The sequence below is a fragment of the Piliocolobus tephrosceles genome, chromosome 5 (genome assembly GCF_002776525.5).
Source record: "Piliocolobus tephrosceles isolate RC106 chromosome 5, ASM277652v3, whole genome shotgun sequence".
NCBI lineage: Eukaryota > Metazoa > Chordata > Mammalia > Primates > Cercopithecidae > Piliocolobus > Piliocolobus tephrosceles.
Genome location: NC_045438.1, coordinates 63,220,540 through 63,248,317, shown reverse-complemented (window position 1 = coordinate 63,248,317; position 27,778 = coordinate 63,220,540). Strand labels below are relative to the sequence as shown.

The following is a 27,778-nucleotide window of genomic DNA, read 5'->3' as shown; positions in this document are numbered from 1 at the left end:
TTTTTTTTTTTTTTTTTTTTTTTTTTTTTTTTTTTTTTATGGAGTCTAGCTCTGTTGCCAGGATGGCGTGCAGTGCCACGATCTTGGCTCACTGCAACCTCCGCCTCCCTGGTTCAGGTGATTCTCCTGCCTCAGCCTGCCGAGTAGATGGGATTACAGGCATGCACCACCACGCCAAGCTAATTTTTGTATTTTTAGTAGAGATGGGGTTTCACCATGTTGGCCAGGATGGTCTTGATCTCCTGACCTCGTGATCTGCCCACCTCAGCCTCCCAAAGTGCTGCGATTACAGGCATGAGCCACAGTGGCTGGCTGGCTTTCTTTCTTTCTTCCTTCTTTCCTTTCCTTTCCTTTCCTTTCCTTTCCTTTCCTTTCCTTTCCTTTCCTTTCCCCTTCCTTCCTTCCTTCCTTCTTTCCTTCCTTCCTTCCTTCTTTCCTTCCTTCCTTCCTTCTTTCTTTCCTGTCTTTCCTTTCTTTCTTTTCTTTCTTTTCTCCTTCCTTCCTTCCTTCCTTCCTTCCTTCCTTCCTTCCTTCCTTCCTTCCTTCCTCTTTCCTTCCTTCCCTCCTTCCTTCCTTCCTTTCTTTCTTTTCTTTTTCTCTTTCTCTCTCTTGCCCTCTCTCTCCTTTCTCTTTCTTTTTCTTTCTTCTTTCTTTTCTTCTCTCTCTATTCTCCCCTCCCTCCCTCACCCCTTCCTTACTGCCTGCCTTCCTTACTGCCTGCCTGCCTGCCTTCCTTCCTTCCTTCCTTCCTTCCTTCCTTCCGGGAGAGTTTGTGATACTTTAGATTAGGTTTTGTTACTTGGACCATTGCATTCATAAGAATCTAGTTAGCCTTCCAGACCCCAAGAAATCTAGATGATAACAACGGGTAATTTGAAAGTGGACACATACCTTCTCAGACCTTGAGCAAGAAACAGATTTCACTAAAAGTGAGTCTCTTAATTTAGAAAGGTGTACTCAATATTTAATTAAAGAGATGAGATCTAACGATGTGGGCAGGCTGTGGGAGCAGGGAATATGCCCTGTGTAAGGACTCCATTCAAGATCCAGATCATGAAATGAGGGGTAGGATGGAGCTGAGGATGACAGACACTCCTGGTTACATGTGAGCCAGCTAGTTTGTGTGTGTGTGTGTGTGTGTGTGTGTGTGTGTGTGTGTGTTTGGGGGGAGGGGCTTGATACATTAGAATTTAAGGAGCCCAGCATGTGAAAGGGCTTTTCTGTGCATCACAATGACCTGCTCCACACAAACCAAGGGAACATACACTCCCAGGTCAGCAAAGGTAATGGATTTGGTGATTGCAAGTTTAAGAAAACGAACTAAAGTTTAAGCTACAGAATACCGTCGTTCGCGCGCTCTATGGATCCTATTCAGTGTCAATAAATAAATGGCTCTGTTTAAAGATAAATACTATTAAGACAGGAATCAGCATGGCACTCAAGCTTAGATGTATAAGGAACGTAGCAAAAGACAAATGAAGGAAGTAGATCACAAAAGGTATTACCCTCCAAAAACAAACAATTTTCCATAGTCTCAGAGAAATTATAGATAACGTGATCATTCTCTTAAAAAAAGGTCCAGGTGTGGTGGCTCACACCTGTAATCCCAACACTTTGGGAGGCCGAGGCGGGTGGATCATGAGGTCGAGAAATCGAGACCATCCTGGCTAACACAGTGAAACCCCGTCTCTACCAAAAATACAAAAAAAATTAGCCGAGCATAGTGACGGGCGCCTGTAGTCCCAGCTACTCGGGAGGTTGAGGCAGGAGAATGGTGTGAACCCTGGAGGCAAAGCTTGCAGTGAGCCGAGATCATGCCACTGCACTCCAGCCTGGGTGACAGAGTGAGACTCCATCTCAAAAAAAAAAAAAGAAAAAAAACACTGTTCTTTGGGTTATAAGAATTTAAATTGTAGATTATGAGCCCACATAAGGAGATGAAAAATAAGTTTACAGTACGCAAAAACAAAATGAAAGAAAAATATATCAAGAGGAAAGCCACATTAGGAATAAAAAATTAGAATAAAACAGCTGAAAATACAATAGGACATGGTGGACTGGCTAGAAGAAATTATACAAAAAGAAATGAGTAATAATACAGCTATGAAAATGATTGTTGAGATAGATATGGAAGAATGAAACTTGTTTTCCTGGAGAAGATAATTCTCTTCCTTCACTTCCTCTGGTAACACTATCTTACTGTGAATTGTCAGACACTTTTCTAAGTGCTTTACATATATTAAGTCATTTAATATTCACAACAACTCATGAAGAATGGAAGAGATCAGAGCAGAAAGAAGAAAAATATTAAGATATAATAGAAGAAAACTTTCTGGAACAAATACTTAAATCTGAAACTCAAATGGACACATGGTATTCTAAGAAAATTTGATATGGAATAATCCACACTAAGACATTTCCACCAGTGCTCAGCACTAGAACACTACCGAGTACATAGTACACACTCAGTGAATAATTGTTGATTGGGCGGGCAAATGAAGAAAGTTTCCTATGGCCTTCCTGGCTGAACGAACAAGTCACATAAAAGGAGAAGGCGGCAGGCTGGCCCCTGGTTTTCTTAAAGAATCACTCAGTGCCAGAAGGCAGTAATGTCTATGAAGTCCTGAGTATAATAAGGGGTAACTGAAGAATTGTATTGCCAGTCAAATTGTACAGAGGCAACAGATAGACACTTTCAATATGAATGAACTGAGGGAATATACTACTCATGCACTTTCCAGAAAACTTGTAGACAACAAAGTGATGAGTCAGAATTCAAAACCTAGAAATGAAGAAGCTATGGTAAAAGCATTCATGGTGAGTACAGTAATGATTTTGTTTTTGTATTGGATTAAAACTAAACAACTCTGGTTATGGAAAAGAAACCTTGATGATGTGGTAGTAATATAAATAACCAAAACCAGTACTTTGGAGGAAGTGTGAGTACTGATTTCTTTATTTTCATAATGGGGAATAGATCTGTCAATAGCTAAAGTCTGAAATTGAAATATATACTTGAAAAAATAAAGATTTCAGCATCCTAATGTTTTTCATTACTTTTTTCTTAACTTTAGAGAGATCTTTTAGAAACTATTATTTCTTTGTGAAGACCCATTCATCTGAAGTTCTACAGTTCCTTCAGTTTCACCTCAATTTCTGTTTCTCTGTTAAGTTCAAGCAAAATTTATACTTAATGCTTTCTCACTACAGTAACATGTATGGTATGATTCCATTTATAGGTATACATTTACCTGCCCTCCCTCCTGCCCTTCTGTTCTTTCATTCTTCTATCTTTTCCTTTGAACATATGCAGAAATATGTCTGGAATGATGCTGACCACATATTATGATGTTTATTTCTGGGTGGTGGGATCCTGGATAACTTTTTAAAACTCTTCTTTGTACTTTATTATATTGCCTGGCCTTTAAAAATAATAAATATATCATTTTTTCTTTCTTTTCTTTTTTTTTTTGAGGCGGAGTCTCGCTCTGTCGCCCGGACTGGAGTGCAGTGGCCCGATCTCAGCTCACTGCAAGCTCCGCCTCCCGGGTTTACGCCATTCTCCTGCCTGAGCCTCTGGAGTAGCTGGGACTACAGGCGCCTGTCACCTCACCTGGCTAGTTTTTTGTATTTTTAGTAGAGACGGGGTTTCACCGTGTTAGCCAGGATGGTCTCGATCTCCTGACCTCGTGATCCGCCCATCTCGGCCTCCCAAAGTGCTGGGATTACAGGCTTGAGCCACTGTGCCCGGCCAAATATATCATTTTTTCAAAAACAATGAAGTCATTATTCTTTTAAGAAATTAAGAGCAATGTGGCTGAGAAACTTTCCATTTGGAAAAGACAAGACATTGGCCTGATTTTGTAGAGGCCCTTGTTGTTTCTGTCCGATAAGCATTTCCTGGTAAGCAGTGCCCTGTGCTGAGGGTTTGGAAGATAGAGGAGTTGACCCTGTCCATGAGGAGCTTACCAGCATGTCAGGCCTTGCTTCTCAAGTATGTTCCCTGGACCAGCAGCATCAGCATCCTCTGGGAGCCTGTTAGAAATGCAGAACCTCGGTCCCGAGACTTACCAAATTAGAATCTGCATTTTTATAAGAACTCCAAGTGCTTTGAATGCACACACGAGGTCTCGAAGCACTGTTCAAAGATGAACTCGAATGCTGGAGGAATGAAAGGGGAACTGAAAGAAGGTATCCTGAGAGTTTAGAGGTCAGAGCAGCTAATTCTGACTTGAGGATCAAGGGAAAATTCCTAGAGTAGTTGGGATTTGGGGGTACATTTTGAAGGCTGCTTTTCGTGAGGGATGGAGCACTGTGTTCTTGGCTAAAGGAGGAGCATAAGCCAGAGGTGGGATTTGACGTGGCAAGAGGCATCCTGAGGCTGCAAGCCAGAGCACTGAGCAGCGTGTCTGGAAGGGAAGTTAGGGACACATGACAGATGGCCTTCAATGCCACTCCCAGGCATGTGGGTCCATTGTTTAAATAAAGGTGCACCGCTGAGAGGTGACTTTCGCTGTCAGTTATGTGAAGGACGAATGGGGAGAGGAGAGCCTGGGACAAAGGAAGCCATTGGGAAGCGGTTGCAGCAGTTCTAGCATAAGGTGAGGGGAGCATGGCACCAGGCATTCAGAATGGAAAGCAGAGATGGAACCCTGCATTGCACTGGTTACCACAGTAGCATGCTGCAGAAGAGGCCAGTCACAGCCATAGCTCCCTCTACTGAACGAAGTCTTCCCAGATGCAGCACTGACAAGTTACAAGGGCTTTTCACATGCAGTGCCTTGAAACTGTGGGGCTTTGAATGTTAAGGGGAGTATGAAACCATGAGCCTTTACTCTTAAGCTAAGGGAATTTAAGGTTAACTAAGTTAAGCTAACGTGGATAGCGACAAAGCAATATATGTAATTGTGTGTGTGTGTGTGTGTATATATATATATATATATATATATAACTTTAGTAATAACCAGTTAGTGATTATTGAAAAAGGTGCCAAGGTTGTGTGTGTGTGTGTGTGTGTGTGTATTTTAGTCTTGTGCCCAAGCCAACACTATTGAGTACCTTGGAGGACTTTCTTAAAATTTTGATCTTACAGACATCCCTTTAAAACCATATCCTTTAATTTCAAGTGTTTCTGTATAGCTGTTTAAGTAGAGTGTTTAAGTTTAGTAATTAGGAAAAAGTGACTCACACCTGTGATCTCAGACCTTTGGGAGGCCGAGGTTAGGAATTCAAGACCAGCCTGTCCAACATGGTGAAATCCCATTTCTACCAAAAATGCAAAAAAATTAGCCGGTGTAGTCCCAGCTACTTGAGAGGCTGAGGCAGGAGAATTGCTTGAACCCAGGAGGCAGAGGTCGCAGTAAGCTGAGATCGCACCCCTGCACTCCAGCCTGGGTGACAGAGTGAGACTCCATCACACACAGAAAAAGAAAAGAAAAAGTGATAATCTGTCTGGAAACTATATATCTGGTGCTTTAGGCTATGAAACATGCTGAGGGGACCCTCCCTCCATTGTCCACCCCTCCGTTGGTATTACCAAATTGCAGTTGAAGTATTGAAGAGACTATAAAGCAGGATCAGCAAACCAAGGCCCATGAGCTGAATCCAGCCCATTACCTGTTTTTGTAAATACAACTGTATTGGAACACAACCACACTCATCATTTACCTATTGTCCATGGCCATCTTCCAGCAAGAGTTGAGTACTTATGACAGAAACTGTGTGGCCACAAAGCCTAAAACATTTACTACCTTGAACCTACACAACTTGAATCTAGTTTGAAAAATGAAGTGTCTTTTTCTTATGGCAAGGATAAGTTTAGTTCAAAAGTTGCTAAATTTTCTCTTACCCATAAGCATCCTTTACAATTTCCTTGCATGCCATTTTTTCCAAAGTAGAAATAAATTTATTGACTTTTTAAACATTCCAAATCCTTCTATTTAATCTACTTCTTAATATTTGTTTATTCCTCAAAAGTAGGAATAAACTACAGCCAGCCAGGTCTGGTGGCTCACGCCTGTAATCCCAGCACATTGGGAGGTCAAGGTGGGCCAATCACGTGTGGTTGGAAGTTCTAGACCCACTTGGCCAACGTGGTGAAGCCCCATCTCTACTAAAAATCCAAAAATTAGCCAGGTGTGGTGGCACATGCCTGTAATCCCAGCTACTTGCGAGGCTGTGGCAGGAGAATCATTTGAGCCTGGGAGGTAGAGGTTGCAGTGAGCAGAGATCACACCACTGCACTACAGCCTGGGCTACAGAGCAAGACTGTCTCAAAACAAACAAACAGACAGACAAACTACAGCCCAGGAGCGAAATCTGGCCATCCATCTGGTTTTTGTTTGTTTGTTTTGTTTTTCTTTTTTACAGCCTTTGAGCTAAGAATGGTTTATATACTTTTAAAAATCATTACATTTTTAATGGTTGCAAATGTAGCCACATAGTACCTGGATTTTCCCGCTTGGCCCACAAAGTATGCAGCATATATTATCGAGCTCTTTAGGGAAAAAGCTTGCTAACCTCTGACTAAAGAACCTTAGTCATAATAATTAGAACAACTGTCAGAATTACAGCAAAATCTGAATTTTTTAGTTTTTTTTTTTTTTTTTTTTTGAGACAGAGTCTCGCTCTCTTGCCCAGGCTAGAGTGCAGTGGTGCAATCTTGGCTCACTGCAACCTCCGCCTCCCAGACTCAAGCGATTCTCCTGCCTCAGCCTCCCGAGTAGCTGGAATTACAGGTGCACGCCACCACACCCAGCTAACTTTTGTATTTTTAGTAGAGATGTGGTTTCGTCATGTTGGCTAGGCTGGTCTTGAACTCCTGACCTCAAATGATTCGCCCACCTCAGCCTCCCGAAGTGCTGTAGTTACAGGCATGAGCCACCATCCCTGGCTAATTTTATAGTATTTTTAAAGAAATATACTTGTATTTCTTTGGGGTGCAGGTGGTCCAGAAGTAGATATTTTCCACATGGTTGACTCATGGATGGGCAGTGGTAACTCAAGTCAGTCCGTGTATAGCATTGCCATAGCCACAGATTGGTTCTGGCTGTTCAGAGTGAAATGTAGGACCCTCCTCACTGATTGCAAGAGAAGACTTTGCTATTGCTCTTAAACATGTAGGCTGAGGAAGAGAGGCCTGGGAATGCTCTACCCATTTTGCTTTCATCAGAACTCCACCCTGGTTACAGCTGGAACTGAGGGAAAGGCAGGGCTAAGAGAATCGTAGAAAGATGCAGCCAAAGGTCTGATTGCACCATGCCTAAAACCCACCCTACCTGTCCACATTCGGGTTATGTGAGTCAGTAAGTTCCGTTTATTGTTTAAATCCATTAAAATTAGGTTTTTGTTATTTGTCGATTAAGATGTCCTAACGAACAAAACAGTGCTGATCTGCCTCTATGAAGAATTTCACAGAGGAGCTTTAAGAAATAATTTCTGAAATTATTTTTGGTACATGAAAAATCATTGCAAAAAAAATGTAATTACAGTCTTTAATAATATGGAGCAGGAAACTAGGAAGAACAATTTTGCTGGATGACTGAATCAAGATCCAAAAACATCTGATAGGCAGGAATGCTTTGCCAAATGCAGCACTGTGGAATTTAGGAGGAAGGAGCAAAGGCCCAACCTGGATGGGAAAATCTGCCTTAGTGCACCTGCAGGAAAAGATTAGAGACACCAAACCGCTAATGTCATTTTAGGCTGAAGTGTTACTTAGAACATCTCTCTGTCCTCAAGCAATGCTACCTTTGGCTGAGTGCTGGGTTCCAGACTTTAAATGGAATCCAGACAAGCACTCACTCACTTCAAGTAACTGGGTATCCTGGAAGAGATTTGAAACGGTATCATGTGAGGAACAGTTGAAGGGACTGGAGGAGTTTGCTGATGACATCAGCGATGACCACAACCATAATAGTAAACATGGATTATTTACCCTGTGCCTGGAACTGTGCCAACCAATTGCACATCCTATCATTTAGTCCTCACAACAGTCTCACACTGGGGGATAGTGTTATTTACCACCCCCTTATACAGATGAGGAAAACAAAACTTACCGAGGTCACACAGCTGTAAGTGGTTGAACCATGAGATTTAAACCATAGGAGATGACTTTATGTGGGGAATGCAACATCTTTAAATATGTGCAGGATTATCAAGAAGGAAAAGAACAAAGATTTGTTTCATGCAGTTCCAATTAGTAGAACCAAGACCAATGAGTAGAGTTTACAGGAAAACAGATTTCTGTTGAGTACATAAGTCCATCTATTCTTCCTTTTCTCCTTAACGGAGTGATTTTCTTTTCTTGATGCTTCTCTTCCCCATTCAGTCTTACCATGGGACTTCAGCTCTGTGGCCATGTGGAAACCCTGGTAGGCTTCCCCTGCTATCCTATTCCTCCAGGGCTACATTCTGTTCTTTCCTCTGCCTGAAATCCTGCCAACCCTTGATTTGTAGAACCTCTTGAATGTGTTCCTTCTTCTCCAGTTCCACATTAGTCCTTGTTCGTCCTCTCCAAGTCTCCTAAATACTCCCATCATCGCATACCCCCAAATCCCATCACTTCCTTGTATAAGAACCTATGACAGTTTCTTATTGCCTGTCAAATCAGATTCATTTACTCAACCCATAGTGTGGGGCAACTGTTCCCAATACTTCTCAGTAGAAACCTTCTATGACTGTCTTACTTGCCCTGGGCACTTATCCCCTGCCCTCAGTATCAGGCTGCTTATACCTGTCTTTATTTTCACTTGTGCTATTCCCCTTCTGGGAGTAGTGTTGTCATTTGCTGGTTTAACTTTTATTATTATCTTATTATTATTATTTTTTGAGGCAGAATCTTGCTCTTTCATCCAGGCTGGAGTGAAGTGATGCAATCTCGGCTCATTGCAACTTCCGCCCCCCTGGGTTCAAGCGATTCTCCTGCCTCAGCCTCCTGAGTAGCTGGAATTACAGGCACCTGCCACCAGGCCTGGCTAATTTTTGTATTTTTAGTAGAGACGGGGTTTCACCATGTTGGTCAGGCTAGTCTTGAACTCCTGACCTCAAGTGATCCGCCTGCCTCAGCCTCCCAAAGTGCTGGGATTACAGGTGTGAGCCACTGCACCCTGCCTATTATTATTTTTGAGACAGGGTCTCACTCTGTCACCAAACTGGAATGCAGTGGCACAATCACAGCTCACTGCAGCCTCGACCTTCTAGGCTCAAGCGGTCCTCCTGCCTCAGCTTCCAAAGTGCCTGGGGCTATAGTTGTGTGCCACTATGCTAGATAGTATAAAAAAAAATTTTAGAGGGAGGTCTTGCCATATTGCCCAGGCTGGTCTTGAGCTCCTTGAATTCCTAGGTGCAAGTGATCATCTCACCTAGGCCTCCCAAAGTGGTGGCATTACAGTCCTGGGCCACCATGCTGGCCAACTTTTACTCTTTAAAGGCCCATTTTGTGGTCCACTTCTCCCACTCACTAATCACTTCCTTCTTAGCACCCTCTAGTTCTTGTAATCTGTTTAATTTCACATTCTAGCACTTTATTAACAACTCTATTGGACTTTTCCATTAAAAAACAGTGGTTCCTTAATTCCTCAGAGTAGATTTTAAACTTCATTGGGGCAATGACATGCACATTCTTTAACTCAATAAGATTTGGCTCTGGACTGCTTAGATTAGTGATTATTGACTCATAAGGAAAGAGAAAATTAATCTCAGTTTATTAAGTTCTTCCAACATCAGTCACTGTACTAAGCAGAGTCACTGCATTCGATTTAAGATGAGGAAACCAGGCTCAGCACAGTGGCTCACACCGGGCAATCCTAGTACTTTGAGAGGCCAAGATGGGAGGATTGCTTGAGACCAGGAGTTTTAGACCAGCCTGGTCAACATAGCAAGGCCCCCATCTCTGGTTGAAACAATTTTTTTTTTTTTTTTTTTTTAATGATGAAGACACCAAAGCCAAGTAATTTGCCCAAGGTCACAGTGCCAATAAAAGTTAGACCCAGGACCCAAACTCAGGCAGCTTGGGTTCAGAGCCTACACATACCCTCCACACCATAAGGATCACATAGAACAGCAGTTAATCCCAGTCCTGTGCTCTTTTTTTTTTTCTAACATTATTATTACCTTTTTACAATTATACTTTAAGTTCTGGGATACATGTGCAGAACGTGCAGTTTTGTTACATAGGTATACGCGTGCCATGGTGGTTTCCTGCGCACATCAGCCCGTCATCTACATTAGGTATTTCTCCTAATGCTATCCCTCCCCTAGCTCCCCACCCCCCAACAGGCCCCAGTGTGTGGTGTTCCCCTCCCTGTGTCCATGTGTTCTCATTGTTCAACTCCCACTTATGAGTGAGAACATGCAGTGTTTGGTTTTCTGTTCTTGTGTTAGTTTGCTGAGAATGATGGTTTCCAGCTTCATCCATGTCCCTTCAAAGGACATGAACTCCTCCTTTTTTATGGTCGCATTGTATTCCATGGTGTATATGTGCTACATTTTCTTTATCCAGTCTATCATTGATGGACATTTGGGTTGGTTCCATGTTTTTGCTATTGTGAACAGTGCCACAATAAACATACATATGTACATGTGTCTTTATAGTAGAATGATTTATAATCCTTTGGGTATATGCCCAGTAATGGGATTGCTGGGTCAAATGGTATTTCTGGTTCTAGATCCTTGAGGAATCGCCACACTGTCTTCCACAATGGTTGAACTAATTTACACTCCCACCAACAGTGTACAAGTGTTCCTAAATTTCTCCACATCCTCTCCAGCATCTGTTGTTTCCCGACTTTTTAATGATTGCCATTCTAACAGGCGTGAGATGATATCTCATTGTGGTTTTGATTTGCATTTCTCTAATGACCAGTGATGATGAGCTTTTTAAAATATATTTGTTGGCCGCATAAATGTCTTCTTTTGAGAAGTGTCTGTTCATATCCTTCACCCATTTTTTGATGAGGTTGTTTGTTTTTTCTTGTAAATTTCTTTAAGTTCTTTGTAGATTCTGGATATTAGCCCTTTGTCAGATGAATAAATTGCAAAAATTTTCTCCCATTCTGTAGGTTGCCTGTTCACTCTGATGATAGTTTCTTTTGCTATGCAGAAGCTCTTTAGTTTAATTAGATCCCATTTGTCAATTTTGGCTTTTGTTGCCATTGCTTTTGGTGTTTTAGTTGTGAAGTCTTCGCCCATGCCTATGTTCTGAATGGTATTGCCTAGGTTTTCTTCTAGGGTTTTTATGGTTTTAGGTCTTAGGTTTACGTCTTTAATCCATCTTGAGTTAATTAGTTCTGTGCTCTTCTTGAGAACTGGGAGACTCAGCACTGCTGAGCTTTTGCATATAAGGACACTTTGTTTTTTCCCCTAGAAGTGGGGATACATACGTGTGGTATTTATGTAGGCAACCTCATCACTGACCATGACCTAGGGAGAGTGGACCATTGACTTTGGAAGCCCATTAGTTGAAAAGTATCTTGCTTGATTTTAATAGTTGTATAGGGCAGGTGTATATATTGAAAGGAAGGCATTTTCCCTAGTCTCAAACCTTCTCATTATTTCTAGGAGTCATAAATATGAGAACTTCCTTGGCTCCACAGCCTGACAAACTTTTGGTATTTTACTTTTCGCAGGGTTGATTCTTTTCTTTCTGCCTTCTTTGAGAGGTCCCAGTCCCCATAGCCAATTTTGATTGGCTTGGGACATTTGCTATCATGTATTTTTACTATGTACAAATAAAGCAGTTGTTTCTGAATATTAATTAGATAATTTTTAGAAAATTGGCTTCATCTTTTTCCTATTTTATGATTAAAGGATGTGTTAAGTGTTTTTTGTTTTTTGGTTTTTTTTAAAAAAAAGGTTGGGGGTGGCTGATGGGCGCTGTGGCTCACACCTGTTATCCCAGCACTTTAGGAGGCCGAGGCAGGCAGATCACCTGAGGTTGGGAGTTCAAGACCAGCCTGACCAACATGGAAAACCCCGTCTCCACTAAAAATACAAAATTTGCCAGGCGTGGTGGCGCACGCCTGCAATCCCAGCCACTCAGGAGGCTGAGGCAGGAGAATCCCTTGGACTTGGGAGGTGGAAGTTGGGGTGAGCCGAGATCACGCCATTGTACTCCAGCCTGGGCAACAAGACTGAAACTCTATCTCAAAAAAAAAAAAAGAAAAAAAAAAAAGTGGGGGGAACATGTTTATGAGGTAAAAAATGGTATTTGGAGAAGCTAATCTTCAGGGCGGTAGGAAAGGCCAAGGGCTAAGCTGCAACACAGCATAGTCACTGGGGGGCTCGCTGCACAGGAAGCAGAAGCCACGGGAGATACAGATGTCCACGGGACTATCACATGTATAGCCCTTCTCTGTGAGCTTTTTGGAACAACTATTATATTTGATGGCTAAAAAGACATTTTGATATACGACTTGCACTCTTCTTCTCCTGGTGTTTTTTTACTTTGGAATTTTGTGCAGGTATTTAAAAGTCAGTACTTCTAAGTGTCAGCTCTGGCTAAAGAGAAGCTGTATCCTTCAGAGATGTTCTCTACATTAAATAAAACTTTTTAAAAACCGGACCATATAATCCTGCTATTGGCCAGCCACTGCTCTTTTGTTTGGAATACAAAATATTTGTCATCTGGGGACTGTCCAAATTTATTTTCAGTTTTTTAACATTTAAAATATTTCTAAAAATAAATATTTTCAGATAATATTAATTTAATTTTAAAAATGGAACCAGGGCACATTTTTATGTAGTGGAAAGAGAAGTAAATTTATTAATTATGAGACCTAGGTTCCAAATGTGTCTTTACTGTGTGACCTTGGGCACATCTGGCCAGCTGGAACACAATTTCTTTGTCTGCAGGGTTGAGGGGAGGGAGGAAGAGAGAAAAAGAGACAGAGGTCTTTCCCAGCTCCCAAAGGCTAGGCTTTTGTAATCCAAGCATCCCAGAGTTCTTTCTTACTATAACAGTGACCCCTTGTGGTATATATCCTTAACCAATTTTGTTTTGATTTGCAAGGTAAACTGGATTTTTTGTTCTTTCTAGTAACTGTATTTCATGTTGTTAGGCAAATATGACTTGTTTTAAAAAGATAAATCTTTCTTGGAAATCAAAAGTAAATTAAAGCAGCATATCGAGGCCAGGGTGGTGGCTCATGCCTATAATCCCAACACTTTGGGAGGCCGAGATGAGCAGATCACCTGCGGTCAGGAGTTTGAGAACAGCCTGGCCAACATGCTGAAACCCCGGCTCTACTAAAAATACAAAAATTATCCGGGCATGGTGGCATGTGCCTGTAATCCCAGCTACTGGGGAGGCTAAGGCAGGTTGCAGTGGGCAGAGATTGCGCCACTGCACTCCAGCCTGAGCAACAGAGCAAGACTTCATCTCATAAAAACAAAAACAAAAACAAAACAGCATATAGAGCACCAAACCCCACCTTATAAACAATTCTCGATGGTTTCTTCAGAAACTGTATATTGGCTGGGTGCAGTGGCTCACTCCTATAATACTAGCATTTTGGGAGGCTGAGGCAGGAAGATCACTTGACACCCAGAATCACCAGCCTGTACGACATAGTGAGACCCTGTCTCTACAAAATATTTTTAAAAAAGTAACCAGACATGGTGGCATGTGCCTGTAGTCCTGGCTACTCGGGAGCCTGGGGTGGGAGGATCACTTGCTCAAAGGAGTTCGACGCTGCAGTGAGCTGTGATCGCAGCACCACTGTACTCTAGCCTGGGTGACAGAGTGAGACCTATCTCAAAATAATAAAGAAGAAATTGTATATAGCAGACTCTTGTCATTTACAAAATTAGAAGTATTTTGACGTTTGTGCTGAGTGTTTTATGTATTTCTCCTAGGGATCAGGGGAAGAGACATGCGAGGGCCTCATCACGCCCCAGTAGCTCAGACCTGAGCAGGCTGCAAACCAAAGCAGGTGAGGGATCCCCACACTCCTTCATCTGCAGCATCTCCACTTAAAGGAAAAATGTTTGCACTGAAGATATCTATGTTGGCTCACTGAAAACTTCAGGAAGTTTGTCCAGTTTGATCACAAATCAACATTTATTTTTATACATTTTTATTATATTCATACAATCTTACCATCTTTCTTACCACTACCCAACTCTGATGCCTCGAACATCTGTAGATGACAATCTTTTTTTTTTTTTTTTTTGAGACAGAGTTTCTTGCTCTGTCGCCCAGGCTGGAGTGCAGTGGCGTGATCTCGGCTCACTGCAAGCTCCACCTCCTGGGTTCACACCATCCTTCTGCCCCAGCCTCCCGAGTAGCTGGGACTGCAGGCACCCGCCACCACGCTTGGCTAATTTTTTGTATTTTTAGTAGAGATGGGGTTTCACCGTGTTAGCCAGGATGGTCTCGATCTCCTGACCTCGTGATCCACCTGCCTCAGCCTCCCAAAATGCTGGAATTACAGGGGTGAGCCACCGTGCCCAGCCTAGATGACAGTCTTAATGGTTTTGTAGAAATCATTTTGTAAAAGCATTTGGAAAGTTGCAAAACTTGACATTAATATAGTTATTGGTTAAAAACTTGAGTTCAAGGCATTGCTTGACTGGACATGGTGGCTCACACCTACAATCCCAGCACTTTGGAGGCAGGTGGATCACTTGAGGTCAGAAGTTCAAGACCAACCTGGCCAACATTGTGAAACCCCATCTCTACCAAAAAAAAAAAAAAAAAAAAAACAACAAAAATTAGCTAGGCATGGTGTGAGGGAGTGGGGTACCTGTAATCCCAACTACTTGGGAGGCTGAGGCAGGAGAATCACTTGAACCTGGGAGATGGAGCTTGCAGTGAGCCTAGATCACACCACTGCACTCCAGTCTGGGCCACAGAATGAGACTTGTCTCAAAAAAAAAAAAGACAAAAAAAAAACATTGCTCACTTAAATGAAACTATATTAACTTTACTAAGACTGTCCTTTGGGCCTTTAAACTGTTTAATTGAGAAAATATGTAACAATATAAACCACAGTCTAGAAATGATACAAAATGTATTCATGCAATAGAATATAGTTGTTAGAAAAGTGAACTCATGGGCTTTTGTATATTGTAATATTGAGTAAAATCAGTATAAACATAATATGAGATGAAACAAGTTGCAAAAGCAAAGACATATATTGTTTGCGGATACACAGCCATGTGGTAAGCATGTGAAGTCAAGTGTAATCATAGTAACCAGTGGATTTAGGATGGTGGTAACCCCTAGAGGGAGAGGGAGGAGGGGAATGGATGCAGGGAGCCACACATCTGTAATGTTTCATTTCTTTAAAATAAGGGAAAGGATAAAAATTTGGCAAAATGTTAATATCTGACCAAACTAGTATGGGGTACACTGGTGTCTGTTATACTCTTCATATATTTTTGTACACATGAGATTTTACAATACTAAATACTAGATTTTAAAAATTGTTATCTTCAAAACTTAATTTTTTATCAATAAAATGACTTTTGTGCCATTGGGAATTTCTTTACTCAGGAAAATCTTAGATATAGTAATTTTCGAGCCAGCATAGTTGCTAAGGATTTTACATTTACGTGCTAAAAACATCAGCCAATCCAAACATTGTGTCAGGTTTTTGTGTCCAGAACTCGAAGCTGTGGTTAACAACTATAACCACTGAGACAGCAAAATCTTCAAAAACATGCTGAAATTTTTGCTTGACTTACCCAATTTCCTGTTGAATCATAATGTTTATATTTAGCAAACTATGAACCTAGATGAAAGTGCTTTCTAAAATATAGATTGTTGTCCAAGATTGAGACAACCTTTTTGTTATTTGTGTGTCTGTATCTTAAAAAGCAGTCATATGATTCCATGCTTCATTTTCTAGAGTAACTCAGGGATTGTGTATAAAATGGAGGCAGGGGGAGGCCCAGGGTGAATGAAGAGATAGAAGGCTGTAGCCAGACACAACTGTGCACTTTGAAATTCCTAGGAGAGGGTTGGAAGGAAACTCTCATACCAGTGACTCAGTAACTTCGGTTCTGAGAAGAAGCCAATCTCAGAAACATTCATAAGGGCCCATGAGGGTTAAATAAATTGTTCTGTGATTTCTAACTCACCCCTGTAATTTAGCTCTTTCTGGGGTGAATAAGTTATCCATTTTATTTGTCCTGAAAAACAGTTGATAGTCATGGTTTCTCATAGAACTTCTGTATTAAGCAGCATATTGCATAGGAGGTAAAAAATGCAGACTTGAACTTATTGGACTCAAAGTCTAGTTTCTAGTAAATTTAAGTGTGTCATAAATATGTGTGGATTAAATAACTCGCCTGACTTATTTTCTGGCTTTCACTTGCCTTGATAAATGTTTATTTTATTTTATTCTTTATATACTTTGGACTTTGAATAGGTTAATTATCCACAAATAAGAGAAACTATGTTTTTTGTATTACTTGAATATTCATGTTTAGTTTTAGAATCCACATCCATAAATTATCAAAGTTAAGGCAGATTCATAAAAACAATGATCCAAAAGATTGAGATGGTAGTCTACAAACTATCTGTAGTTCCAAAATCCCTGAGCCTGATGGGAAGTCAGTTAGAGTCTTCATTTTGTTACTATGAATATTCATATATTTTGCTACAGGGTATTGGGGTGGCTTGTAATGTGCAATGTGTATACCATATTGACTTTCTAAAATCCATATGTTTCTGAATCCCAAACCATATCTAATTCCAAAGGTTTTGGATAAGGGATCGTGAATCTGTACTGATGTGGACTAATTTGTCCTAAAGACAATTCAATTTAGTATTTTATAGTGAAGTCTTGCACTGGGTTAGATAGATTATCTGAAACCTTGCTATTAAGGCTATTTACTGCACTGCAAATGTTTAATAATAGCTTTGTTGACAACCTCTTTCTATTTACTTTTGCTGCTTAGGTGATCTTGGATGCCCCGTGTGGGTCAGCTGCTCTTGGCAGTGGGAAGGGTTGATAAAAGGCAAGCCTGGACTTGCTGCAACTGGGAGTGGCCATTTCTAGCATGTAGTATAACAGGGGAAGGCCTCTGTGTTGGGCAGGATAGGTAGATTGTACAGCGTCCCTGCTTCTCCTGGGTGACATCAGCACCATTTGATGGTGTGAGTGTTCAGAATTCAAATACATCTCTGAATTCAAATGAATTTTTTAATGCATGCCATTATGTGTTATCTATGGATTTCTCTCTGCTATTTGTACAGATAATCGTCAAGGGACTTTATTGGATTTCTTGATGCAGAGAATTTTATTTTAATCCATATTAATATTAAAAAATATTAATATGGATATGTACTAAGGTATTACACACATTTAATATGTGTTGTATATATTTTTCTCTTCAAAAATAATAAGAATGCATTAGAGGCATTGGAAAATACAGAAGAGCACAAATAAATTAATAATCCTAATCTCAATATTTAGAGATAACCATTGTTACCCCATTTTACAGAAGAGAGGTGAAGCAATTTGCCCATAGTCAAGCAGCTAGTAGGTGGCAGAGCTAGGATTCAAACTCAGGTGGTGACTCCAAAGCTGTGCTATTAACAGGCCTCCTGCTCAACTTGTCTGTCCTTTGTTTAAAGTAACCTGAAAATATATGGGCCATATACCCTTTTGCTCCTCTCTCTGTCTCTGTCTCTTTGTCTTTCTCTGCCTCTTGTCTCTCTCTCTTCCAACCTCTCACCTTCTGATTGTTCCTGATTTTTAACTCTTTATGTGACATTTTTAGGGTCCAGGCACCTTCTGTGTGTACACTTAATTGGTACCAGGTCCACCCTGCCCCTAGAGGGCGTGGACTCCCTGACTTGATGTAGACCAAGTGCCAGATAAAGGATTTAAAGGGTGGTCTTCAGAGAAGGGAGACTGAGGAATACATCTCCAGCACTGTTCGGTAATGCCTCAGCACAGCAATGCCACCTCCAGCTACAGTCAGTGTTTTAGATCTTGAGATACTGCCTGTGTGAAATATAATCATAATTTGCAATTTCTAATATGAGTTAGATTTCCTCCCAATGTTACCCTTTAGTTGGCTAGTTTGCTGCAAGTCAGCATAGCTTTGAGGTCAAGTGCAGAGGCTGGGGAGCTATATGACACTGGGCAGATAACTTAATACACCTGGGCTCCACTTTCTTCACCTGCAAAATGGGGATTGTTTGGGAACCTCCTCATAGTGTTACTGCAAAAATGAAATGGAGGCCTCCTGCATCTAGAGTACACAGTCATTGGTTGCTATTCCTTGCAACCCATATTCACAGACAGCATCTACTCTTGATGGCTTGTTGGTATCACACAGGTATGAGATACTGCAGGGGTGATTACCTGTTTGTGTGCTTGTTTAATCAGGGAAATGAAATTAATTATATACTGTATATTGCTAAAGGCTTGGTACTAAGCTCAGAGCTTTACCTATACCATGTATTTTAATTCTCATACCCTCGAAGGCAAATATTCTGTTTTGCTGATGAGGAAACAGAGACTCAGAAAGGATAAGAAACTGGACCCCAGTCACTCACCATGTCCTTAATGGAGTTGGGATTTGAATTGAGATTTGTCAGCCCCCAAGGCCCCGGCTTATCTGCTGCACAACACAAAATCACTTGGCATTAATGCTACTGGCCCCATGTTAGTGTGGACATTTTATTTGTATAGAAAAGAAAGTCATTTTAGGTCTCCCTTTTAGAAAATTTTTCATTACACATTTTCAAAATCTTTATTCTTTACATATCTATAGTTATTTATTCTACATTACAGAGGGATACGTTTAAGTAAAAATGAACTCAGAACTGTTTGTCTTACTGACAGTCATCAGTGTTTACAAAGCTGATTACTTTATGAAGTGACCAGATCATATTTTAAAGTTCTGACTGTTTTACGTTATCCAGTCTGAGTTTAATTTGGGGTAATTTGAGTAGAAGACCTGTAGTTCTAATGAGAAATAGTCAGGCTTGGGGAGCAAAGGGTAATTTAATTCTCTAGTTTATTAATTGTAGTGATGAATAGTAAAGGCTTTTGACTGTGCTTCATGACAACTCCTTTTTCATAACTTTTCTCCTGTTCTGGATTTCTTTTGCAGTCCCAAAAGCTGACCTGCAAGAAAAGGACGCAGAAATAGAAGTAGACGAAGTCTTTTGGAATACAAGGATTGTACCAATTTTGCGTGAATTAGAAAAGGGTAAACAAAACAAAACAAAAACCTGTTTTTGTTTCTTTAAAACAATACCTGTAGTTATTTATGTGTTCCCCATTGCCCTGATATTTTTAGTAAGTTTTCACTATCATTTCTGTGAACATGTTCAAAAACAAATGAAGTCATCTATTTATTTACCCTGTGTGTATTAAATAATACATGCACACATAATTTTTAGTAAAGATTATGCTTTAAATGCACCAAGAGAGCCAATTTCTAAAATTTCCTTTGTAATATGAATTAATTATCATTTCCTCTGCCCAAGGAAATGCTGGTTTAACCTCTCTCAGGTGGCTGTTCACACTCAAGAAAGTAAAAGATTAAAACAGATTTCAGGCTTGGAAGCTGAGTTTCATAAACTGGCGTCCTTGACAGGTGTGCCCGTGGTTTGCTTGGTCCAACTGGTATATGTCCTACTCTCTTGGAGGGAGCACATCTGTCAGGAATGCCACCCACAGCATGGGAAATGGCCTGGGATGTGTCCCACCCTTGCACTCTGAACTGCCCCAGAAGTGAAGGCCCACGATTGATGGGTCCCTGCAAGGGGAGGGAAAGCGTGTCATGGGATGGCCCTCCACTTTCTCCCTCTTTGCAGCCCCTCAAGGATTCTCTTTCTGAAGTTGAACCAGGCTCCTCTGGAGCAGTGGTCATAGCCCTAGGGTGAGCCCAGTGCCTGGCACACAGTGCACAGTAAGCCTTTGCTAGGAGTTGTTGGTGAGCAAACCAGCTTGGCAGCCACAGGAATATGCTCTAAGAGAAGCAGGGTAAATGAATCCTCGCCAGCAACCAAACAGGGACGTGCTGCAAAAGACCTGATTCCTGAAAGGTTCAAATGACCTCACCCCTCCCTGCTCCCCATTGGTGCTTGGCTGTGTTCATGGTTAATGTGGGAGCCCTGGACAGGGTTTCTGGTCCCGGTGCTGCTACTCGCTAAGCATATGGCCATGAGGAGTCACCTAGACTCTGTGTGCAATAGTGTCCTCACCTGCCAGACGAGGTGGAGACTCGGTTATCTGAAAAGGGTTCTGCAGCCCAAAGTCCTAAGGATATGAATGTGATGACTTTTTCCCCTCTAGAGTTACTACGTTCCCCTTCATATTAGTGTGCCAGGTTAGCTTTGGGCCCTTTTTCTAAGGAGATAATGTGCAAACAATAGTGAGAAGAACAATGAGTCTGGGTAAAGGTTACACAAGAAAATATATTGCAGAACATTGAATGGGGACACTGAGTGAGTATTGTGAAGGCCTTTCTTGTAGGAAGTCTTCCTAAAGGAAAGAAGGATTTTTTTTTTTTTTTTTTTTTTTGAGACAGAGTGTCACTCTGTCACTCAGGCTGGAGTGCAGTGGCACAATCTTGGCTCACTGCAACTTCCGCCTCCTGGGTTCAAGCTATTCTTCTGCCTCAGCCTCCTGAGTAGCTGGGACTACAGGCGCCTGCCACCACGCCTAGCTAATTTTTTTGTATTTTTAGCAGAGATGGGGGTTTCATCATATTGGCCAGGCTGGTCTCAAACTCCTGACCTTATGATCCACCTGCCTTGGCCTCCCAAAGTGCTGGGATTACAGGCGTGAGCCACCGCACCTGACCAGGATTTTTTTTAAAGAGAGGGGTCTCACTAATGCTGCCCAGGCTGGCCTTGAACTCTTGGGCTGAAGTGGTTCTCACACTACAGGCTCACACTACCATGTCCAGCTCAGCCGGAAGGATTTTAAGAGGGTGCTAAGGGCTCTGCCTACCATGCACACTAGTAGAGAAAATTTAACAGGAGTGGGGATTGAAATGTGAATGAATTTCCCTTCTCAGGAGAAGGCTTATTAAACACGGAAATATGGCATCTCTCTCCCTAGATAACATTAAGAACAGCAAATGGATCAGGCATGGTGGCTCACGCCTGTAATCCCAGCACTTTGGGAGGCTAAGGCAAGAGGATCACTTGAGCTCAGGAGTTTGAGACCAGCCTGAGCAACATGGAGAAACCCCATGTGTACAAAAAATACAAAAATTAGCTGAGCATGGTGGCATGCACTTGTAGTCCCAGCTACGTGGTAGGCTGAGGCTGGAGGGTCACTTGAGCCTGGGAGGTCGAGGCTGCAGTGAGCTGTGATTGTGCCAGTGCACTCCAGCTTGGGTAACAGAAAGAGACCCTGTCTCAAAAAACAAAACAAAACAAAACAAAACACCAGCGAATGGTGGCAGGGCTGGATTACTTGATCCCTTGAGAATTTTTTATTTTTCTTTTTTTAACTTTTGACATAATTTGAGACTTACAGAAAAGTTGCAAGAGTATCACAAAAAATGCTGTATATTCTTCATCCAGATCCCCCCAATAGTAACACTTTGCCACATTTGCTTTCTCATTCTCTCCTTTCCCCGTCCCTCTCTTTTTCTCTACCCCCACACAGTTTTTTTTTTTTCTTTAACCGTTTGAGAACAAGTTGCCAACCTAATGTCCCATATTCCTAAGTATTTTGGCATGCATATTTTAATTTTTTCTTTTTTCTTTTCCTTTTTCTTTTCTTTTCTTTTTTTTTTTTGAAATGGAGTCTTGCTCTTGTCACCCAGGCTGGAGTGCAGTGGCATGATCTCAGCTCACTGCAACCCCCACCTCCTAGGTTCAAGCGGTTCTCCTGCCTCAGCCTCCCGCGTAGCTGGGACTACAGGTGCCCACCACCACGCTTGGCTAATTTTTTTTTTTTTTTTTTAGTAGAGACGTGGTTTCATCATATTGGCCAGTCTGGTCTTGAACTCCTGACCTTATGATCCACCCACCTCAGCCTCCCAAAGTGCTGGGATTGCAGGCATGAGCCACCATGCCTGGCCTAATTTTTTTTTTTTCTTTTGAGACAGAGTCTTACTCTGTTGCCCAGGCTGGAGTGCAGTGGCATGATCTCAGCTCACTGCAACCTCCACCTCCTGGGTTCAAGCAATTCTTGTGCCTCTGCTTCCTGAGTGGCTGGGATGATAAGTGCACACCACCACACCCTGCTAATTTTTTGTATTTTTAGTAGAGACTGGATTTTGGTATGTTGGCCAGGCTGGTCTCAAACTTGTGGCCTCAAGTGATCCACCTGCCTTGGCCTTCCAAAGTTTTGGGATTATAGGTGTGAGCCACTGAGCCTGGCTGGCGTGTATATTTTTTAGAAACAAAAGCATTCTTTTATATATCTGGAAATTACCATACAATACTATACAAATCTTACTCAAATTTTGCCAATTTGTCCCAATACTTTCCTTTATAGAAAAAATAAAAACCTGGATCACAAGTTCTCATCATTTGCCACATCTCTTTCGTGATCTTGATCTATTTGAGGAATATTTTACAGACTGTCCTGCAGATTGGGTTTGTCTGATGTTTTTCCCGTGATGAGCTCCAGGTTAGCATCTTGGGCAGGCAGAGCACGAGTACTGCTGTGTCCCTGTCAGCACCTCCTGCCAGGAGTACACGATGCTGCTGCGTTCTGTTGCTGGTGGTGTCCCACAGCTGTACCCACTGTCAAGTTTTTATTCTTTCTTTTGTGATGAATACATATATTGGAGGATAGAAGTTACTCTGAGATTATGTTACTCTCTGTTACACATCAAACTTTTACCCACTAGATTTAGCCCCTTGCAAATCTTGATAGTTCGTAGATTAAAGTTGTCTTTTTTAGCTGTAGAGCATTTATAACAAACTATTTGGTATAAAGGATTGATTTGATCAATAGTTTAAAATTTGACCCGTGAGCCTTTCTTTCTAACCTCTTTTTTAAAGCTAAAAACAAGTATTCTTGAATAGAACCTACCAGGCTGAAGAGTTTGTGGAAGGAAGTGTTAGAAAAATACTTGGAGGACCACCCACTGCCAATGAGTGGCCCAGAGCCTGGACTTAGGGTTTGTAAAGAAACTGCCAGTCACAGAAGAATAAAACAACAAAACACAAGTGTTTCATACAATAGGAGTTCAGGTTTTTCCCTTTATTTAAAGTTAGTCTAAGTCATTTCCCATCAATTCATTCATTTAAGTGCATAACCGAAAGACATTGAAGGTTACTTAGCTATTGAGGTTTAAAATTTTTTCTTAGATGTTATTGTTGAAAAGAGCTAAAAATGGCCTGAGTCACTTCCTTCTGCAGGCACACACTTCCTCTATGTGGGCTTCTAAGAGCACATTATGGTATTTATTTAAGATTGGTTTCCTACTTTTACATTTCATGAAGGAATCTATCAGAGATAATATTATTCAACAGAATACGTTAGATTATTTTATTTCCCCTCATGTTCCATTTTTTGTGCTATTTTTCTTCTTTGTATGCCAATTAGTGTGGCTACCACTTTCAAAAATTACTTTCCTAGGCTGGGTGTGGTGGCTCACACCTGTAATCCCAGGACTTTGGGAGGCTGAGGCAGGTGGATCACTTGAGATTAGGAGTTTGAGACCAGCCTGGGCAAAATGGCAAAACCCCATCTCTACCAAAAATACAAAAATTAGCCAGGTGTGGTGACACGTGTCTGGAGTCTCAGCTACTCAGGAGACTGAGGCAGGAGGATTGCTTGAGCCCGAGAGGTGGAGCTTGCAGTGAGCCAAGAATGCGCCACTGCACTCCAGTCTGGGTGACAGAGTGAAACTCCCATCTCAAAAAAAAAAAAAAAATTACTTTCCTCACAATCATAATTATAAAATGAAAGGTTCTAGATCTCCCTGTTTCCTAACTAAAATATTCTTCTTTTTTAAATTTATTTTTTATTTTATTTTATTTTGGAAGTAGGATCTTGCTATATTGCCCAGGCTGGCATTGAACCTGGCATCAAGCAACCCTCCCACCTCGGCCTCCCAAAGTGCTGGACTACAGGCGTGAGCAACCCCAGAAATCTTTTTATTCTCCTGTTTTCTAATAACCACCTCCAGATAATGGTGGATTTTGTGACATTTCAGGCTTTTGTTCTATTAGAGCCCTCTTTTCTTAGATGATGAGCATTATTCTCATAGGAAAATATTGATCATTGTTTTTGTCAACAGATATATTAGAAAAATGAATATGAAGTTATGCTGTATACAGTATTCTATACAGTATTCTCACTGTACCATGTGCTGTTGATAGATATGTAAGACTGGCTCACTTAGCATGACATCTGTTTGATGGCACTGGTCATATAACACGACACACACATATGTACATGAAAAATAAGTAACCTAAGGTAATGTTTGTGAATGTGAAACAGTGCATCTTTTCTGAAGCAGCTACAACATAAACAGAGCCTCAAAGGACTAAAAACAGTAGGAATGAGGGTTATGGAGAACACTTTAGGCCGATAGAACTATGCAAAAAAGAGTTGAAGGTCAAGATGCAAGTGGCATGCGTCTGTGAGACTGAGCAGAGCACGGGCTGAGGTGGAGGGCGTTTGGAGTAAAGGAGGCCAACTGAAGCAGGTAGAAGTCCCATTCTCCAATACCTCTTTGAAAGACTGTGTATTCTAGATAAGCTAATGACTGATAAGTAATAAGTCAACATGGTAGGAGATGGATCAAAGGGATGAAAAAAATCAGGTAGATGGAAGTGATAAGATAAGGAAAAAAATAGAGTTCAGGAATTTGAAGATATCCAAGGAAATAATGACGGAGTTTTTACTCACACTGTGTTTGACACACTTGAAAACTTAATTAGTAAGTGTTGCTTTACTCTCTTTGCTCTGACAGAAGAAAACATTGAAACGGTTTGTGCTGCTTGCACACAACTTCATCATGCTTTAGAGGAAGGAAACATGCTTGGAAATAAATTTAAGAGAAGAAGTATTCTCCTGAAGACCCTATGTAAACTAGTTGATGTTGGTTCAGACTTGCTCAGCCTTAAACTTGCAAAAATAATTCTAGCAGTAAGTTTTTCTTTCCTCTGGTCTAGTAGACTATATCACATAAAAGCTTTGTTTAATGCTTTATTTGTAAATATTACAAAGAATATTAAAAATGTAGTGTATTTGTTTAGAATCTTGGAAAAAATTAAAGTAATAAACTAACATCTCAGAATTTGATCAGGAAGTATTATCTAAGGAACTAAAGCTGAGTACATAGAAAATGTTCAAAGAAACTCTTAACATTTTTGGACTGCAACTAAGTTTAAAAAAAAAAAAAAAGAAAGAAAAGAAGGAAGGAAAGAAAGGCAAGAAAGAAAAAGAAATAACCGTAGGCAAATACATTTGAAACGGTTGCTCAAATAACTTGACTGGAGATCAGTAGCAGATGGTGCAGGTTGTGGTTTCTCTTGGATGTTTGATTCTGTCATATGATTTAATAAATAACTAAGTAATTTAGGCCACAGTCATAATAAACCAGGTGCTTTAGGAACCAGTGTGAAACCGAAAAACAGCTGCATGTGGTCACAGGAAGGTACCTCAATGGTCATAGAAGGCTCTCACAAGGTGTGAGACGAAAAGGCCAGACACCAAAAAAAAAGTCTGTAGAAACTCTGTCTCAAACAAAATGATATCATTGTTTGAGGGGAGCACTTCGTTGTCACAGCCATAAACAGTTGGAACCAAAAGATAAGCCACAATTATTATAGAATGTTCTAAGAGAGCCGCGAAAACAAATGAATGAAGCTTTGTTTTCTTGGTTTCATACAAGTAAAAGCTTTGTGCTAACACCCCATAATTTATAGAATTTAAAATCTTATAGTATACAGTGAAGGTAAGTGTTGCCGTACTTACTATTAGTTAATAAGAATGCCACCTTTTCTTATACTGGTAATGAAGTCTTTCATAAAGCAGAATTTTCTGAGCATATATCTGTGTAATATCGGGGGAGGCTACATTCTTATTTAGCTGTCAAACTAGTAACTCTCTTTTTAAAAATTGTGATATGTGGTGAAGAAAGCAATACTTCTTTGAAATAGTGATTTCACTCCAGGGCTCTGGTGGTGCAGCAGCTGCCGAAAGATTGCTTTTGCTGTTTTAATCTGGATCCTAGACATTTTGTTCCATACCAAGCCAAAGAAAGAAAGACAGAGTGAGGAAAAAAAAAAAAGAAAGAAAGAGCAAGAAGGAAAGGAAGGAGGAAGGAAGGAACATGAATTCTTTTAATGCTTTGCAGAGAAAATATTATTTTGGTTATTAATGGTGTCATTCAAATTAATTATCTATATATGGCACAAATTTTACTATTTTAGGGCAAAAGGCTAAATTATCTGCCAGGCAGTGAACATGTTTTGAGCTAAACATATGATTAGATAAAGCCCTCTCGGTGACATTGATGGCCTTGCTGAATCAGGAGCAAGATGCTGAGCTAAAACTCCAGAGTGCAGAGCTGGGTGGGTTTGCCTTCTGACTAGCTGCAGAACCAGCAGTTCAGAAAGGACCTTCAAATCCATCAACACCAACTTCCCATCTACTGCCTGGATCTCCTGTAACATTCCAGGCAAGGTTTTATTCAGGTTAGGCCTTGGTGATGGGGTTCTATGTAAAATTTGAAAAGACTACATCGTAAGAACTGTTGAAGACGAAAAAAATCAGCAAAAACTAAAGCTATATGGGACTAAGAAGTTTTTCACAATGTCTCTCTGCCTATTTATTGGCAAATACTGGCAAATGAAAGTTTTCCAGACTGTCATCTTAATTTTAATCTTTGTGTCAAAAGCTCTTACAAAATAATATACAAAAATATATAAGCTTAAATCTTACTGTATTAAGTTTTTTTAAAAGAGTACAGACAAATATATACAGTATGAATGTGACTATATTTAGGAGGGAAAAAAATCTAGCGCCCTTTGTACAGGGTAAAAAAAGAAAAGAAATACCAATAGCAAGTGTGATTATACACAGTGGCACTATTATGAGTGATTTTTAAACTTCTCTTACTTTAATTTGCCAAATTTACTTTAAATAGAATAAACTACTATTTTTAACATAAGAAGAAAACTACCCTACCACAAGAACCTACTTTGTGCCAAAACTCTTTTTTGTTTTCTTTCTTAAAGACAAGATCTTGCTCTGTCACCCAGGGCTAGAGTACAGTGGCAAGATCACAGCTCACTGCAGTCTCAAACTTCTGGGCTCAAGTGATCCTTCTGCCTCAGCCTCCCGAGGAGCTTAGGACCACAGGCATGCACCGCCACACCTGGCTGATTTTTTAAAAATGTTTTATAGAAATGGGATCTCGCTATGATGCCCAGGCTAGTCTCAGACTCCTGGCCTCGAGCAGTTCTCCCACTTTGGCCTCCCAAAGTGCTGGGATTACAGGTGTGAGTCACACACCTGGCCAGAGACTCTTCTTGACACTAGGAACACAAGTGAATAAACTAGCTCCTGCCTCTGGGGTTGCCACTGTAGCAGGGCAGACAGACAGCAAACACGGCAGATACCAAAGGAAATAATGAGAACTAAGGGAGAAAAATAAAGCAGAGCAAAGGAAAGGGAGAGTAACAGGGAATTTTTAAAATAAGATAATCTATACCCCTTGCATAAATGTAAGATTTTATTATCTTTTTATGTCTTAAAGTCATAATTTTACAGTCAACAATGGAGAAGCCATACAAATTTGCTCTGAGTGTAAATTGACATTACAGCAGGCCTGGAAATTGTGGTTGTCTTTTTTCTTTTCTTTGTTTTCTTTTTTCTTTTTT

General features: G+C 40.7%; 1 protein-coding gene across 5 annotated transcripts in view; it reads left to right on the top strand.

The window, feature by feature from the left end:
* Nucleotides 1–27,778, top strand: part of ARMC2 (armadillo repeat containing 2) — a 126,710-nt gene that overhangs the window by 32,387 nt on the left and 66,545 nt on the right. For all 5 annotated transcript variants that reach the window (XR_002730380.2, XM_023205973.2, XM_023205972.2 and 2 more), the window contains 3 exons: nucleotides 13,855–13,931; nucleotides 19,075–19,173; nucleotides 24,862–25,037. Coding sequence is in view for 4 of the 5 variants with exons in the window: in XM_023205973.2 (XP_023061741.2) it covers nucleotides 13,855–13,931; nucleotides 19,075–19,173; nucleotides 24,862–25,037 (352 nt within the window). In the remaining variant the exon portion in view is untranslated. The remainder of the gene's footprint in view (nucleotides 1–13,854; nucleotides 13,932–19,074; nucleotides 19,174–24,861; nucleotides 25,038–27,778) is intronic.